This window comes from Carassius gibelio, chromosome B21, assembly GCF_023724105.1.
Source record: "Carassius gibelio isolate Cgi1373 ecotype wild population from Czech Republic chromosome B21, carGib1.2-hapl.c, whole genome shotgun sequence".
NCBI lineage: Eukaryota > Metazoa > Chordata > Actinopteri > Cypriniformes > Cyprinidae > Carassius > Carassius gibelio.
In genome coordinates, this window is record NC_068416.1 from 14703089 (window position 1) to 14718988 (window position 15900).

At 37.4% G+C, this 15900-nt stretch overlaps 1 protein-coding gene across 1 annotated transcript; it reads left to right on the forward strand.

The window, feature by feature from the left end:
* Nucleotides 1-264: 264 nt before the first annotated feature.
* On the forward strand, nt 265-14561 carry LOC127985380 (sodium/calcium exchanger 1-like). Its single transcript, XM_052587378.1, has 5 exons — nt 265-2183; nt 5357-5481; nt 5905-6004; nt 7290-7562; nt 9300-14561. The coding sequence occupies exons 1-5, from the start codon at nt 2081-2083 to the stop codon at nt 9677-9679; spliced, it is 981 nt and encodes a 326-aa protein (XP_052443338.1). The 5' UTR covers nt 265-2080; the 3' UTR covers nt 9680-14561.
* The last annotated feature ends 1339 nt before the right edge of the window (nt 14562-15900 follow it).

Sequence of the window (15900 nt, forward strand, 5' to 3'; positions counted from 1 at the left end):
TTTGTCTTGAGTTTACATTAATTATTTACATTTTACATTTACATATCCAAAAAGTTTCAGTCTTTTAATTGCGATTAATCGCGATTAATTTAAAAAAATTGTGCGATTAATTAGTTAATTTTTTTTAATCGATTGACAGCACTAATATATATATATATATATATATATATATATATATATATATATATATATATATATATATATATATATATATATAGCTATAGCTATAGCTATAAATTTACAGTTTATCTATTTATAGGATAGATAAGTAGATGGATGGATGGATTGAAGGCAATGTGTAAAAAGAGAAAAATGGTTAAAGGGGGGATGGGACTGAAAGCATGAGCTACAATCATGTAGGATAAGCACGGTGGGCTAATTAATAAAGAACAAGTCCTAATGAATTTAATTACACACACGTCTGGCAAGTGAAGGCTACAAAGCAAAGAGAGGTGGTAAAAGAGAAGATTAGTGCTAACATGTAATAGAGGGATTACAATACAAAACAGCAGCGGAAACTGTTTACACAGCAGATGCAGATGTACCTGAGCATGCAAACCAATTTGTGTACTGTTTAATTTTTGAAAATTAAATGTTGTCTCTTTTTCTCTTCATTATTTATGAGCCGTGTTCTATACACATGAGTCTTCAGATCAGTTCACTTCTCTTCCTGTATGCATCATATCCAGGATTAGACACAAAATGTTTTGTGTGTGTTTTTTTTTTTTTGCACTTAATCTGCACAGTAATGTAAAATAAAGTTTAACACAGAATCTGAATGCATTATCAGTCTTTATCAACACAATTGTGTAACATACTGTATATGGGCAAAGCATAAATACATATCATAAAACAGTGACTTAGTGCATAACACTTCATTCATTTATTCGTGTTATCTCTACACATCTGCTCAGAAAGTGCACGCACGTTGCTGAGATGCCTGTGAAAGAGCACAAAAATTGTAAATGTATATTGTATATGTGTAATGCATATTTCTTGACAAACATTTGATGAAAGTGTGGAGTCACATATGCCTAATGTCTAACAGGGAGAGACATATTCGTGAGAATGTCCATTTAGGAAAGGATAATTTCAAAAGGAAATGATCAGGGACTCATTTTTTATTAAAATGTTTTGCAAATATATTAAAGTACCATATTTCCACTAGATGTAGTGCCTGATCATATTATAGTTGCCTTTATGAGATAATAAACAGGACAGGTGTTTTGTATCATAATTATCATTATTGCACATTTCAGCACCACTGAAGAAAGGCTTAAATAACTAGAACTACAGATTTTTTAATGACATTCATAACATGCACAAAAAAAAGAATAGAATACAAGCTAAAATAAATGTTACCACATAATTGTATACTGTGGTTATGGAGTGCCACGGTCTTTTTTGCTAAATTAATTCAATTCTCTCTCCCCCGACTCTCTCCCTTGTTGCTGTTGTACAGCTTTTCTGTAGTAGACAGTGTTTATCAACCATGACCAGTGTGTTGTGTGTGCTAATAATGACAAATGGTGATTAGCCATGGCTAACCTGCTCCCTAAGCACGAAAACATTGTACCACAGCCCCGTCACTTAAAATCAGAGCTGCTGCGTGTTTCTAACTCTCGGAGGGAATCAGCAATGAACAAAACCCCCTCTACATAAAGTTTTCAAAGAGGAAATTCAGATATCCTAAGGTAACCCATTATTTTTTAATAACTGTACGTTCAGTGAATATTATGGATGTTACATACACTCCTTAGGGCTTATGCATAAAAACAAGCTACATTTATTTCAGTGTACATCCTTCATAAATCCATTCCTACATCAATTGTTGCAGTCCACTGAAGATGACAATCTGCATAAGAATGGTTTTATGAATGATTTACCCAGAAAACCATTCTGCTCGTGTTTCGACTCTTTCTTCAAGTCTTTCTCAGTGGTAAATGCTGCATAAGGTATCCCAGTGTTTCTTTATGGTCTACTTAGATATTCCTGCCACTGTCAACTTCCACATAATGCATAACACGCTCTTTGAAAACATACTGCATTTAAGTTTGATGTCTTTGTCCACCACAGGAAAATGCTGGAGGTGAAGATCATTGACGATGAGGAGTATGAGAAGAACAAAACCTTCACCATCCACCTGGGGGAGCCGGTGCTGCTGGAGATCGGGCAGAAACACGGTCAGTGGATTTCTGTGTGACATCCATACACCATCTGCAGTGCTCGGTGGCTTTGTATTAGAATACAGAGTGGGTCTCTGTTTAATACTGTATTAAAAGCTTCCACTTTATAGGTGGAGGTCTTATAATGGGTGACTTTTTATAATGGGAGAGCAAGAACAGACAGTAACTGGGCACAGTGCAAGCAGCCATGTTGAAGCAATGTCTCTAGGCCACTTCTGCACATTAATTATGTACTAACTGCTCTAATTCAATGTTCATCCCCATGCTCTTCAAAGTGTCATACTGTTACAGAATCCAATTAAGAATGTTGATGCCATTAACATAAGCATTTTTTGATGATTTTTGTCTTTCAGTCGCTCTCTTTAATGCTTTTCTAGGACACACAAAGAGGTTCATTTCCTGCTTATGTGTAGTGTTGCTATAGAATATGATAGACTACAGTGGATAATAATAAACACAAAAGGATGAATTCACTAACGAGTTATAATGCATTTATATATATATATATATATATATATATATATATATATATATATATATATATCATTTATATATATATATATATATATATATATATACACACACACACACACACACACACACACAGAGGGTACAGAAAGTATTCAGACCCCCTTAAATTTTTCACTCTTTGTTAAATTGCACACAGCACACCATATTGACAGAAAAACACAGAATTGTTGACGTTTTTGCAGATTTATTAAAAAATTAAAACTGAAATATCACATGTTCCTAAGTATTCAGACCCTTTGCTGTGACACTCATGTATTTAACTCAGGTACTGTCCATTTCTTCTGATCATCCTTCAGATGATTCTACACCTTCATTTGAGTCCAGCTGTGTTTGATTAAACTGATTGGACTTGATTAGGAAAGCCACACACCTGTCTGTATAAGACCTTACAGCTCACAGAGCATGTGAGAGCAAATGAGAATCATGAGGTCAAAGGAACTGCCTGAAGAGCTCAGAGACAGAATTGTGGCAAGGCACAGATCTGGCCAAGGTTACAAAAAAATGTCTGCTGCACATAAGGTTCCTAAGAGCACAGTGGCCTTTATAATCCTTAAAAGGAAGACATTTGGGATGACCAGAACCCTTTCTAGAGCTGGCCGTCCGGCCAAACTGAGCTATCAGGGGAGAATAGCCTTGGTGGAGAGGTAAAGAAGAACCCAAAGATTACTCCAGAGATACAGTAAGGAGATGGTAGAAAGTTGTAGAAAGTCAACCATCACTGCACTCCTCCAACAGTCGGGGCTTTATGGCAGAGTGGCCCGACGGAAGTGCAAAACACATGAAAGCCTGCATGGAGTTTGCAAAAAACACCTGAAGGATTCTCTGTTCTGATGAGACCCAAGATAGAACTTTTTGGATACTGGCAGCATCATGCTGTGGGGGAGTTTTTCAGCTGCAGGGCCAGGACGACTGGTTGCAATCGAGGGAAAGATGAATGCGGTCAAGTACAGGGATATCCTGGACGAAAACCTTCTCCAGAGTGCTCAGGACCGAAGGTTCACCTTCCAACAAGACAATGACCCTAAGTACACAGCTTAAATAACGAAGGAGTGGTTTCACAACAACTCCGTGACTGTTCTTGAATGGCCCAGCCTGAGCCCTGACTTAAACCCAATTGAGCATCTCTGGAGAGACCTGAAAATGGCTGTCCACCCACGTTTACCATCCAACCTGACAGACCTGGAGAGGATCTGCAAGAGGAATGGCAGAGGATCCCCAAATCCGGGTGTGAAAAACTTGTTGCATCTTTCCCAAAATGACTCATGGCTGTATTAGATCAAAAGGGTGCTTCTACTAAATACTGAGCAAAGGGTCTGATTACTTTGGACCATGTGATATTTCAGTTTTTCTTTTTTAATAAATCTGCAAAAATGTCAACAAATCTATGTTTTTCTGTCAATATGGGGTGCTGTGTGTACACTAATGAGGAAAAAGAAAATCAACATAAATTATTTTATGAATGGTTGCAACATATAACAAAGAGTGAAAAATTTATGGGGGTCTGAATACTTTCCATACTCACTTCTTGTATGTATGTGTATGTATATATATATATATATATATATATATATATATATATATATATATATACAGTATTTCAGAAACCTACCTAAAACAAAAACCTGCTACTTGTTCCCGAATCATTCATAATCAGGGGTTTTCAAATTGCACTTTGGCCACAAAAATTTTCTAGATGGTAAATATAATGGGAAAATAGATATTTAATTATATATATATATATATATATATATATATATATATATATATATATATATATATATATATATATATAATACTTTTAATTAATTAAAATGTAAATTTTAACAAATTGAAATTACTAAATAAACATGTTGTATCATTTTCATTTTAAGGTATTTATTTTTGTATCTATTGAGAGCATTGGTGTTTTTGTTGAAACTATCAAAATCTTATTCGATTCCACATTTTGCATTCTTTTGTAATTTGCAGTCAATATGTTATCATTGTATACTGTTTTATAACGCACTACAATTGAGGTGCAGATAATTACTACTATTTGCAATAAGTAGTAAAAATAGCAGAAATCCTGCTATTTTCCCTAAGTGTAAACAGAATCCATTATTTGCACTTGCTACAAATAGCCTCTATCTCTCTATACACTTAGTGCAAATAACCACTGCCAAGTTCATAACACTGAGAAATAAAAACCAAATCTGAATATTGTTCAGATCTGCTTTCTCCTATGAAACATTTATACAGCTTGCTTTGGCTTTAGTACAATGAAAATATAAAAGTTAATGATTTATTTTTGTAAATATGCTACCCAGTCACAACAAAGTCTGCCAGATTGCTGTACTCTGTTGCATTTTTATCAAACTAGAAATCAAAAACGGCATGCAAGACAGAAAATGATCATGCAAATTGTGTTCAACACACATTTTTGGCTGCATTTTCAGGTACTTGATTTGCAAAATTCCTTTAGTGAATTGGGTGCAACAACAAGTGCAGACCATGCATGCAAATAAACAGCGCTACCACTGGGCACAATTCATTCTTAGTGAAATTCCTTGTAAATTGAGTTCTACCATTCCAGCTCTGTAATACACTTACAAACTACGGCTCAGAAGGTTTTTTTTTGTGTGTGTGTCTTCCTTTGACAGGAGACTCCAATGATAACAAACCGGCAGTGGGGGCAGAGGAAGAGGAGGTGGCCAAAATGGGGTGCCCGAGTCTGGGAGAGCACACCAAACTGGAAGTGGTGATAGAGGAATCGTACGAGTTTAAGGTAAGTCCTGTGAATCACGAAGAACAATACAATACAATTTCATGAAGTGGTCTTACAAGCTCGGTCTCTCACATTCAATTGTTCACATGGTATCAGTCTCAATACTGGAGGTCACCGGGGTCAGGCAGCTCTGGGATTTAGAAGATATTTGATGTAGAAATATTGTGTTACTCCCTCCACGATTATCCGCAGCGCTCTTACTGCAACCAAGCAAACGGCTAGGACGGGATGACATTGGAGAAAGTGAAATTCTGACAGGGTTGTGCACAGACGCCCACTGCCTCTCAGAAATGAGTTTAGCTGAGACCTTTGTGCTCACTGGGCTAGGACACTGAGTCATATTAAATCTTGTCTACTACGAGGACATAGTTTTGTGGGTTTAGGTTTGATTGATCTTCTATATATATTTGTGTGTGTTTTCAGAATACCGTTGACAAGCTCATAAAGAAGACCAACCTGGCGCTGGTGGTGGGCAGCAGCAGCTGGAGAGAACAGTTTGTCAGCGCTGTCACTGTCAGTGCAGGTCAGTGTCTCTCTGCCATACTGTGTTCACACATGCTCAGAGAGAAGTGGACCACACAACTGAAATAAAAAAATCATATAAAATCATGCAATAAGGCAAGATGTGACAGGTTTCCAGCAACAACCAGTTTGTCTGTCCACACTGAATGTGAAATCCTTCTGTGCTACATGACACAATCTTAGCCAAGAAGGAAAAACACAAAACTTTTTAAAGAAAAGTTAAAATACTATTTCAGTCTTCCTGTTTAAAAATGTCATATTTAATTCAATGTGTTTTTTGCTGTTTCTTTGCAATTATTTGTGAAACCTACCAGAAATGTTTTAATTAAAATTGTTATAAAGTCCTTAACCAGTTATTTGTCAGCGTACAATTATGTGGAGCAAGACAAATTGTTCTTCAAAACCTGAAACTTATGTAAAACATTTAATTGTACTAATAGAATTAAATGAAAATCAATTTAACTGAATTAATTTGAATTGAATAGATTTTTTATAATTACTATACCTTACTGCCGACTGTATATTAAGGCTGAGCAATTAATCAAAAATTTTTTAATTTGCCTTCCAACGATTAAGAAAACAAGAAAATCGAGGGGGAAAATTATTGCGTCATATTCGATTTTGCAATGATACTCTCGTTTTTTTCTTGTGTTATAAACAGTATGTATATACAGTATTTTTTATTTATATTTATATGCATGTTTCCAAAAAGTAAATGGGTAATCAAATTAAATAGTTGTGAACTTGAAGGTTTAGTTTATCCAAAAAAGAGAATTCTTTAATTACCCAACGTCATCTCATTCCAAACCCCTACGACCATGATCTTTGGAACACAAATTAAGGGATATTTGATGAAATCTGAGCGCTTTCTGACCCTGCCATGCCACTGAAATGGGCCCAGGAATGTAGTAAGGACATCGTTAAAATAGTCCATAAGTCATTGTACTCCCATATACACGCAGTGAAGACTGACACAGAAGAGAAGAAATTGTTCAATAAAGTATTTTTTTTTTTGTACACAGAAAGTGTTCTTGTAGCTTCATAAAATTAAGGTTGAACCACTGATGTCACATGGACTGTTTATTCAATGTATGAACATTTCAGCTGCATTGCTGTCTATGCAGGGTCAGAACACTCTCGGATTCCATCAGAAATATCTTAATTTGTGTTCCAAATATGAACAAAGGTCTTACGGGTTTGGAACGACATGATGGTGAGTACTTAATGATAAAATGTTCATAACCAAGCAAACCCTTCTGTATATTGTACCTTTTGTTTACCCCTAGGTGATGACGATGAAGAGGAGAGCGGGGAAGAGCGCTTGCCCTCGTGCTTTGATTACATCATGCACTTCCTGACAGTTTTCTGGAAGGTTCTGTTTGCCTTCGTTCCACCCACGGAGTACTGGAATGGCTGGGCCTGCTTCATTGTCTCCATCACGCTCATCGGGGTCCTGACCGCTGTTACTGGAGATTTGGCCTCTCACTTTGGTTGTACAGTAGGCCTGAAGGACTCTGTCACAGCTGTGGTGTTTGTGGCTTTGGGCACATCTGTGCCTGGTGAGTGTTTATTTGTGTGTCAGATGCCATTGCATGTACTGTAGCTAATTAGTAAAGGATATTGTAGTCATCTGGTCATTATCAAAAAAATAAACCCGGAATGCTACAATTAACCCAATAGAATAAATTATTCTATCAAATATTGATGTATTACATACTGTACTGTTTTAATGCAGCAGCTGCTTTCAACATGGTTTCTACTTTATCATTCTATGATGGCCCCAGTCAGCTTTCTTGTGGATGTGTAAATGCTGTAGCTCACTTAGACTGTGTTTAATGATGTGGACTATTTAGCAGACCATGATTTGCAAGAGATCTGAGTGTTTGTCTTGGCATTAGCTGCATTAGAGTGGATGGACTGATTCTGCACATACCCAAGCTCTATGTGTCAACCCATCTTCAAGCTCCAACATACATAATGAAAAGATCCACTTTTCTTCAAGACATCAGTAAGATAAAATAGAGTGCAAACGGTGCTTGCATTTCTGTCTGTTCAGCGAAGTGTTGGACAAGTACTAATTTATTTTCAGTATTCTTATACATTCTATTTGCTAATCATATGTTATAATGTGTAGTTTATAATGTGTATATAGTAATATACGCATTGTTATGGAAAAGTGATTAAAAATATTAAATAATTTCTGGCTACTTTGTAGTCACAAATTTGATGTTGTGTTTTTTAAAGGTAAAATAGTGTCAAAAAAGATTAAAAGTACAAATTAAGTTAGAAGCATAGGAAAACAATATTTGCAATACTTCTCACACTTTCACAAATCTTTTTGGAAGTATTTTACCTGTATAGATGCTGATTCAGTAACCACTCTGATAAATTCAGTGAGTTCATTTAGCAAAGCATTCATCAAACTGATAAGTGCTTGAGTCTTTGTGAATGATTCATTAAAAGAATCAATCCATAAAACTCATTTGTTGTTATTCAAACCTCACTGGTTGCACTGTGATATTTTTGCGTGCACACAATAGAAAGATGTGTTTTTCTTGTCATTGCTTTTCTGCTGTCTTTTATCACATCACATTCAAATCAGACTGAAAACTCAGATTTATAACTCAACATTATTATTATTTATTTATTTTAAATTTATTTTACTGGTTTATTGCTTTACCCTGCCTATCACCCATCCCTATTGCCAGATATTTCTTCTGAGGAGAATCTCATATTTGTCTCTTAGAATCTCATATTTCTCTCATCTAGGGATTCACAAGAGATCACAGTGATCATAAGCTGTGCTCAGATTTCCAAGACTCCAAAGTCTACAATCGATATTTTAATTTGAACTTAATCATTTCTTATCAAGTTCTTCCAAAACTGAATTGCTTACAACATTCATTTTATTATGTATTTCTACACCCTTTATTGTATATCAACTGTTATTTCATTTGTTTCAGCTTTTCTTTTTCATATGGACTTTTAGAAGAAACATTGTAGATTAAACATAACTGATACCTTCTAATAGTCTTACGAGCCATTGTTTCCCAACCCTGTTATTGGATGCATTATCCGTATCCGCCCCATCCTTTTCAGGTTTCTGCTAATGTGTTGAATCAGGTGTGTTATATTAGGAAGACTTCGAAATGTGTACTGTTGATGTGCTTCCGGGAACAGGTTTGGAAAACACTGTCCTGAGCTATGAGCAATGTCTTTCATTAAAATGTTCCTCTGGGGCTCTTCCAGTTCTCACCATTCTTCTTTCATCTTTTCTTTTCTTTTGCCCTCCACAGATACCTTTGCCAGCAAGGTGGCAGCCATCCAGGACCAATACGCTGATGCATCCATTGGAAATGTGACAGGTAGTAATGCAGTTAATGTCTTCCTGGGTATTGGAGTGGCGTGGACCATCGCTGCTGTGTACTGGCACAGTCAGGGCAAAAAATTCCAGGTCCCGCCGGGGTCGCTGGCATTTTCCGTCACCCTCTTCACCATCATGGCACTGCTGTGTGTTCTGATACTGCTGTACCGCCGCCGGCCCTCTGTGTCCGGGGGTGAGCTGGGGGGCCCGCGAACCGCCAAGCTGCTCACCGTGTTCCTCTTCCTCATGATGTGGCTCATCTACATCCTCCTGGCTTCACTGGAGGCTTACTGCCACGTGCCTGGCTTCTGAGAAAGTTCCTTAGAGAGATGTACTCTATGCTGTAAAACCTTCCATCATTCTTCCTCTCTGCTTTTGTGTATATGAGAAGTCTAAAATGAGTGTTTACATCTGTTCTTACTGATTATTATTGCTGTAGAAATTGAACTTGCATCCTTTCGCTAACACTGGCGTGAATATCTAGATAAGTGTCAGTTGAGGATGATAGAGGCTCTGTTGTTTCATGCACAGCTTCTCTTTATAGATGAATCTCTCTACCCCCTGGATATTCAGACACAGCAACTCTCTCCAGAATACTCTCCGGAGAGCCCCCTCAGCAGTTTTTTTTTTTTTGCTTCAGTGCTGTTTTTTCCAAGGATGGTCCTTTATGCCTCACTTTGATATTCTCTCAGAAACCCCTCTTCTATTATTCTCTTTTCCCTCCAAGTCGCTGTCAATAGACTCATTCCCACTGCAGAGATTTGGGCATGTTTCACACCTCTATCTACCCTCAAGACATGAGCACTCTGTTTCATTTGTCTTCTCTTGCCTGTTACTAAAGCTCCCTGCAGACATTTGTGCCACACTAGCGCTGTTCATTTTTCACAACTATAACTTCAGCTCAAGTGATCCGATGAGGGCTGAGCTTCTCAAACTGATTACGCCCCTAATATGACCTTTGCCCATAACCCTGGCCAAATTCTACTTAAACATCTTCATCGTCCTGAACATGCCCCAGTGCTACCTACACCAGACCTTCTTCTACTCTGACCTCACCCTCAATAATTATACAACAACTTCCTCACTATTAATCTTACCTCAATGTCATTGCAGGCCCTGCCTAGTACTACTTATATCCTTATTGCGCTTTTCCAGTGCGTGGTACAACTCGGCTTGGTATTACTCAGTATGGCATGGCACGGCTCGACTCAGCTCAGTTTGTGTTTCCACTGCAATTTAGTATCGCTTTAGAGTGGGCGGAGTTATTCACATGTCGTTATAGTTGTGCCGCCTCTACTACAGCAACTCGTGAAAAACATTTTGCATTGCCCCCTCAAGCTCTCACTGGATCTGCTCCTCTGCTATCAATGAGAAGAACGTCTGTACTTCCTCAACAGACAACGTAACAACCATTTTTGGGTTGTTAAAAAGGTGTGCTTGTTCAAAACAGATGCGTTTTAGTGGTTCTGTTGCGTTTGTATCACAAGTTCAGTGATGCAGGTAGTGACTATTCTCTCCGGCCAATCAGTGATCAGCAGAGTTTACACGTCACATTTTGGTAACGGTAACCGAGGTGGTCCTAAAAAAAGTACCATGTACCAGGTACTGTACCCAGTGGAAAACCCCCCAAAAGTGGACTGTACCAAACTACACCGTGCTGTACCATGCAGTGGAAAAGTGCCATTATACTACTATAGTGACCCCGCCCCATCACTACATACACCACACCTTTTTCACTTCTGACTCCACCCATTACACTATTTATGCCACACCATTATTTTGATACCACATTTACATATGACACCAATTCACAAGAAACAAAGCCCTCTTCACGTCTGACCCCACCACAACCCTACCTGTGCCACACCTCTTCTAATCTGACTCCACCCCTGTATTAATTTACAGTATATCACATATTTTCCCTGCTGACCCCAACATTGTCACTTTCACTACCAACAACCACAACCATTTCAATTCCGACCCCACCCACAACTCTACTTATGCTACACTTTCTTAATTTGTGGCCCTGCCCCCCAACATTTTCTTCACCACACCCTCTTCAGATCTACTATTTGCTAGTATTGTGAATCTTTTAAAAATGCTCTTGTGTTTTTTATTATTTATTCATTTATTTTTACCATGCTACTGAAAGTTAATTATGAAGTCAACAGAAGGATTGTAAGAAGGAAAGAAAGATTTTTGTTGAAAGTTAACAAAACCTGAAGAGATACATAATTTGCATGGAAAAACATTAGTGATAGAAGTTGAATTGAGACCAAAAGAAATAGTTTAACGGTGACATAAGAACCAAGGTATTGGTGTTTATTCATGTGATATTTATTGATATTTATTATTATGAACTATGTATTATGTGGGGAAATACTGCAGGCCGTGTGTGTGTAAGAGTGAAAGCATGTATTCAAATGGGCGAGTGCAACAGATTTGATGAAACATATGAGTCATGTGTGCCAATCTGTTGAACAGTGTTCAAAGTGTTTGTATTTGACTATGAGTGTATGTTAAGTATGAAAGTGTGCTAAACTCAAGCACAGTGAATTTTGTGTCTGTCACTGCCAGGCTCAGGAGTTTCAGGCTCCCATCCTTTGAGCTTCTTGATACTCTCCCAACATCCATGAATTTACAAATGGCTGCAGCTTTCACGTAGTACATTTGTTGGTCCTAAAACATGCAGTGACTGTCTTGCTGTACTAGGCCATGTTCTTCAGCTTCACTGTGTCAAGCTTTTAGCTTTATTCACTACTGAAGGCATTGTGTCATTGAGTCATGTGGTTGTGTTTGAACACAACATGGGTGCCTTGATATCAACAGTACAAGGTCTCTAGGCCATACAGTAGGTCTGTCACTGAGTTTACACTGACAAGATGGTGAAAATGATGAGTTTCGTTCATGCGCAACATGTATAATTTACCCGTGAAATGTGATTCCCTCATTTTCACCACATAAATCCTGAGCATATCCAATTATTCAAGCACTTATACCTCTCCTGATAGCATCGACGCCACCTAATTTGCGTTTATGTGCATGGTTAATGTATAATGGGTTGGTTTCAAGTTCAATTTTTTAGTTTGCTCTCTTTAATCAGTGTCCTCCATCTGCTCCTTAACTAATAAGACTTGGTTCATTTCCAGTTAGCCAGAAGTTAAACTTGCTTAGTTAGCCCAGCTCTCTATCCCATTCTCTTCTTTGCTAAGCGATACAGTGATTACGGGTTTCAGTTTGCAGATATTACATAATTGTTTACAAGGGTGTAATGTGTCCCCAATTTCCCAGCTATCAGCCATCTGCTTAGCCCAACCTGGGACACATGCTATAGGAAATGAAAAGTTATAGCTGTAGGAAATTCTCACTATTAGGGGCCTCAGCACACCAGTCCTTCAAACTTTTTAATGCATGAGATAAAAGTCATTTTAAAGAGCTTTCTGAAAAATGGTAAGAGGGAACACATAGTCCCATTACCTGATTTATAATAACGCCAATGGCCAAATGCACCATTTTAGAAGGGAGTTATCTGTTATGACGACACCATTGGCTTAAAAGAGGCTGGCCTGCTACAGCCCTTCATTTTCATAATTGATCAAACATAAAAATCTACAGTCAGCTATCTATGGAAATGTTGCAAGTGCTCCGCTCACTTTCTTATACAATGTGTGACGCGAAAGTGGGCGAAACAGATACATATAGTTCGCATTTATACTGACATATGTGTATTTATACATTCCAATGATACCAGATTAAAAAAAGCACAGAGTGATGTATTTTTAGTGCTTCTTGTTGCTAGGCAATGTCTTAGAGTCATTGTCTTTCTGTCATTATGTTGTCTGGTGTCAGTGCTCTAGGGTGGGTGGAGACAGGGATCCGTGGATTGTAATTACTTTATAAGGTCACTCTCATCTCTCTCCTTATATCTGGCCACACAGGGTTAATGAACCCTAATTCAAGGACAATCCTTAATTAAGAACCTTATATTGCCCCTGAGATTTTTGAGTCACATTAATGTAAGCTTTTGCTTTGTGGAGAGCAGAGCAGTGATTGATCTCCCTTGAGGTAAACATATTTATCAGTCAAAGTTGCATCAAACTAATGGGTTTTTCAAAAAAAAAAATTAACAACTACAGAGGATTATGGTGGTGAATCTCCATCTAATGCTCAGTAGCCAGCCATTAACCTTGAAGAATAATACCATACGAGAACATATCGTGCAAGTAAATCTGTTTATGTGGACCAGGAAGGACCATCTCTTGTGGAATAAGCCTAAAGCAATGTGACTGATTTATGATCAAATAACAGTAGATGTGAAACACACTTAAAATGATAGTTAACTCTTTGTGTCATTCAAAATCTGGACGATTTTCTTTCTTTAGTTTAAAACACAATACACTTAATGTTACTGGAGACAACAATATCAATAAACCCCATTAACCTTGTATTGTATGAGGAAAAGAAAAAAACTGATAGCATAATTTTCCTTGTTGGCTAAACTTTCCACACTTGTTTACTTTTATTTGATCTTAAATCAGTCTCCACTTCCCCAAAACACCCTCGCAAAAACAAAATGACCTTGAATATCGGATATGCATAGTCCATCATAGCATGTACATCAGAGTGCTTGTGTCGTGCGAGAGTCCCGGTGTCACATGTGCTCTCTTGTGATACTCCAGTCTTAAAGCATGTCTTTTCTATGTGTGGGTATTTGTCTACTAATATTGCATTTCTCTTTAAGTACAAACATTGAAATATTTACAAAATGAATTGTGTTTGGTTTTGTATGTACTGCTATTTGATAAATTACTGTTTTAAATTACTTTTTTTTTTTTCAAAGCCAAGTGTTCTTTACTTAGCTTTATGACACTATTGTTGTCTTGAGATATGTTCTGTACTGAGACAAATTTATACTTTGGGTAAAAAAAATGTATGCGCTGCATAGAGTACTTTATCATTATCTTCACAACAACAATAACAAAATAATTAATGTTTTCAGTGTTGTATCTAAAACTATGTTTGAGGGAGAAAGGGCGTGATTTTATGTGAATTCATTAAAGCTGTTATGTGAAGGGAAACTACAGTGCTTTGCCAAAATATTGAGAATGAGTCTCTGTTTGTAATGCGTAAAACTTTGTTTCTTGTTTAATTTATTTATGAGTACATTAAAGTTGGAATTGTATATTACTATTAACAGACTTTTTAACTCTTAATTAAAATGGCTTTGTTTTCTCTCAAGCAAATAACAAAAGAAAACAAAACACTTCTGTTAATCTACTGTCCACTGTTTCTTTGTTGACTTTTCTTGGTCTTCATATCAAACTGGAATATTCAAGATAATTAACTAACTCCAATGCAACACACAGAATGAGCACTTAAAAGAGATTTTCTTATAAGGCTATGTGTTATCTAGATATTTTAAAGAAAATTTAAAGTCCTTTTTTTATCCATATATTCAAAGTCAGTGTGGCCCAAAGCAAAAACAAATTCAAATTTGTGTATGCATTCTACAGAAGAAAGTTTTGCAGTTTGGAAAACAGAAGGGATCATAAATTGAATATCTTTGAAGTTTAAAAGAGTTGTACTCATTTCCCAAGGTTTGTGAGGGAGTTAGTGTTTTTATAACACAAAAAAACTCTTTTATCTCAAAAGATCGAGAAAAATTGGATTCATCATCATATGACACCCTTAATGAATCTATGCTTGAATGGTGATATTCTTTTCAAGCTCTTGTGTTCTCCAGAATGTTTGACAGATGGCTCCTGACTCGGTCCCATCCCCCTGTAGACCAATGAACAGCGCAGGAGTACAATTAGTCATTAGAGGAAAAGAAAGGAAGAAGGAAGACAGGGGAGAGGAAATGCTGTGGAGTGGAGAATGTAAATTACAAGAACAGAAACCCTCGCGGGGAAGAACAGCAGGCAAATACACTTTTTAAAAAGTCTGTTCATTTGAGGAGATACAAATACCTCAGCAAGTAAGAATATGAGATGTAAACTCAATATAAAACTCTCCTTTATTATTGCTCAGAAACAACATGAAATAACCATCCTTTCAATCCTCTGTGAAGGCAGAGCAAACATACTATTGCAGTTTAGTTGGCTTTAAATCCGGACCACAGTGAGAGAAATGTGTATAGTAAGACTGGTGCAGTTTTCTTCACCTGCAAAAAAACGTAAGTTATGACTATAACTATGGATCTATGAGACCGAACGATGATCGTCACCACGGTCTTACCTTGAATGACACCATTCCTCCGCCTATCCTCGAAACCTAATATCAACAATGTCAGGTGACTGACCTTAGGGGTTGGCTATATAACATCCAGGTGAACCCACCACTTCCTCTTGCCTGGAACACCCCAGTTCGTCCTGAGTGACAAGGGATGGTGACGGTCATCGTTCGGTCTCATAGATCCATAATTATAGTCATAACTTACGATCTATTTCGACCTCACTCAGACCGTCACCACGGTCTTACCTTGGATGACTTATACCACCAGGGTCACGAGGGACTAGTATATTTCCACCCCC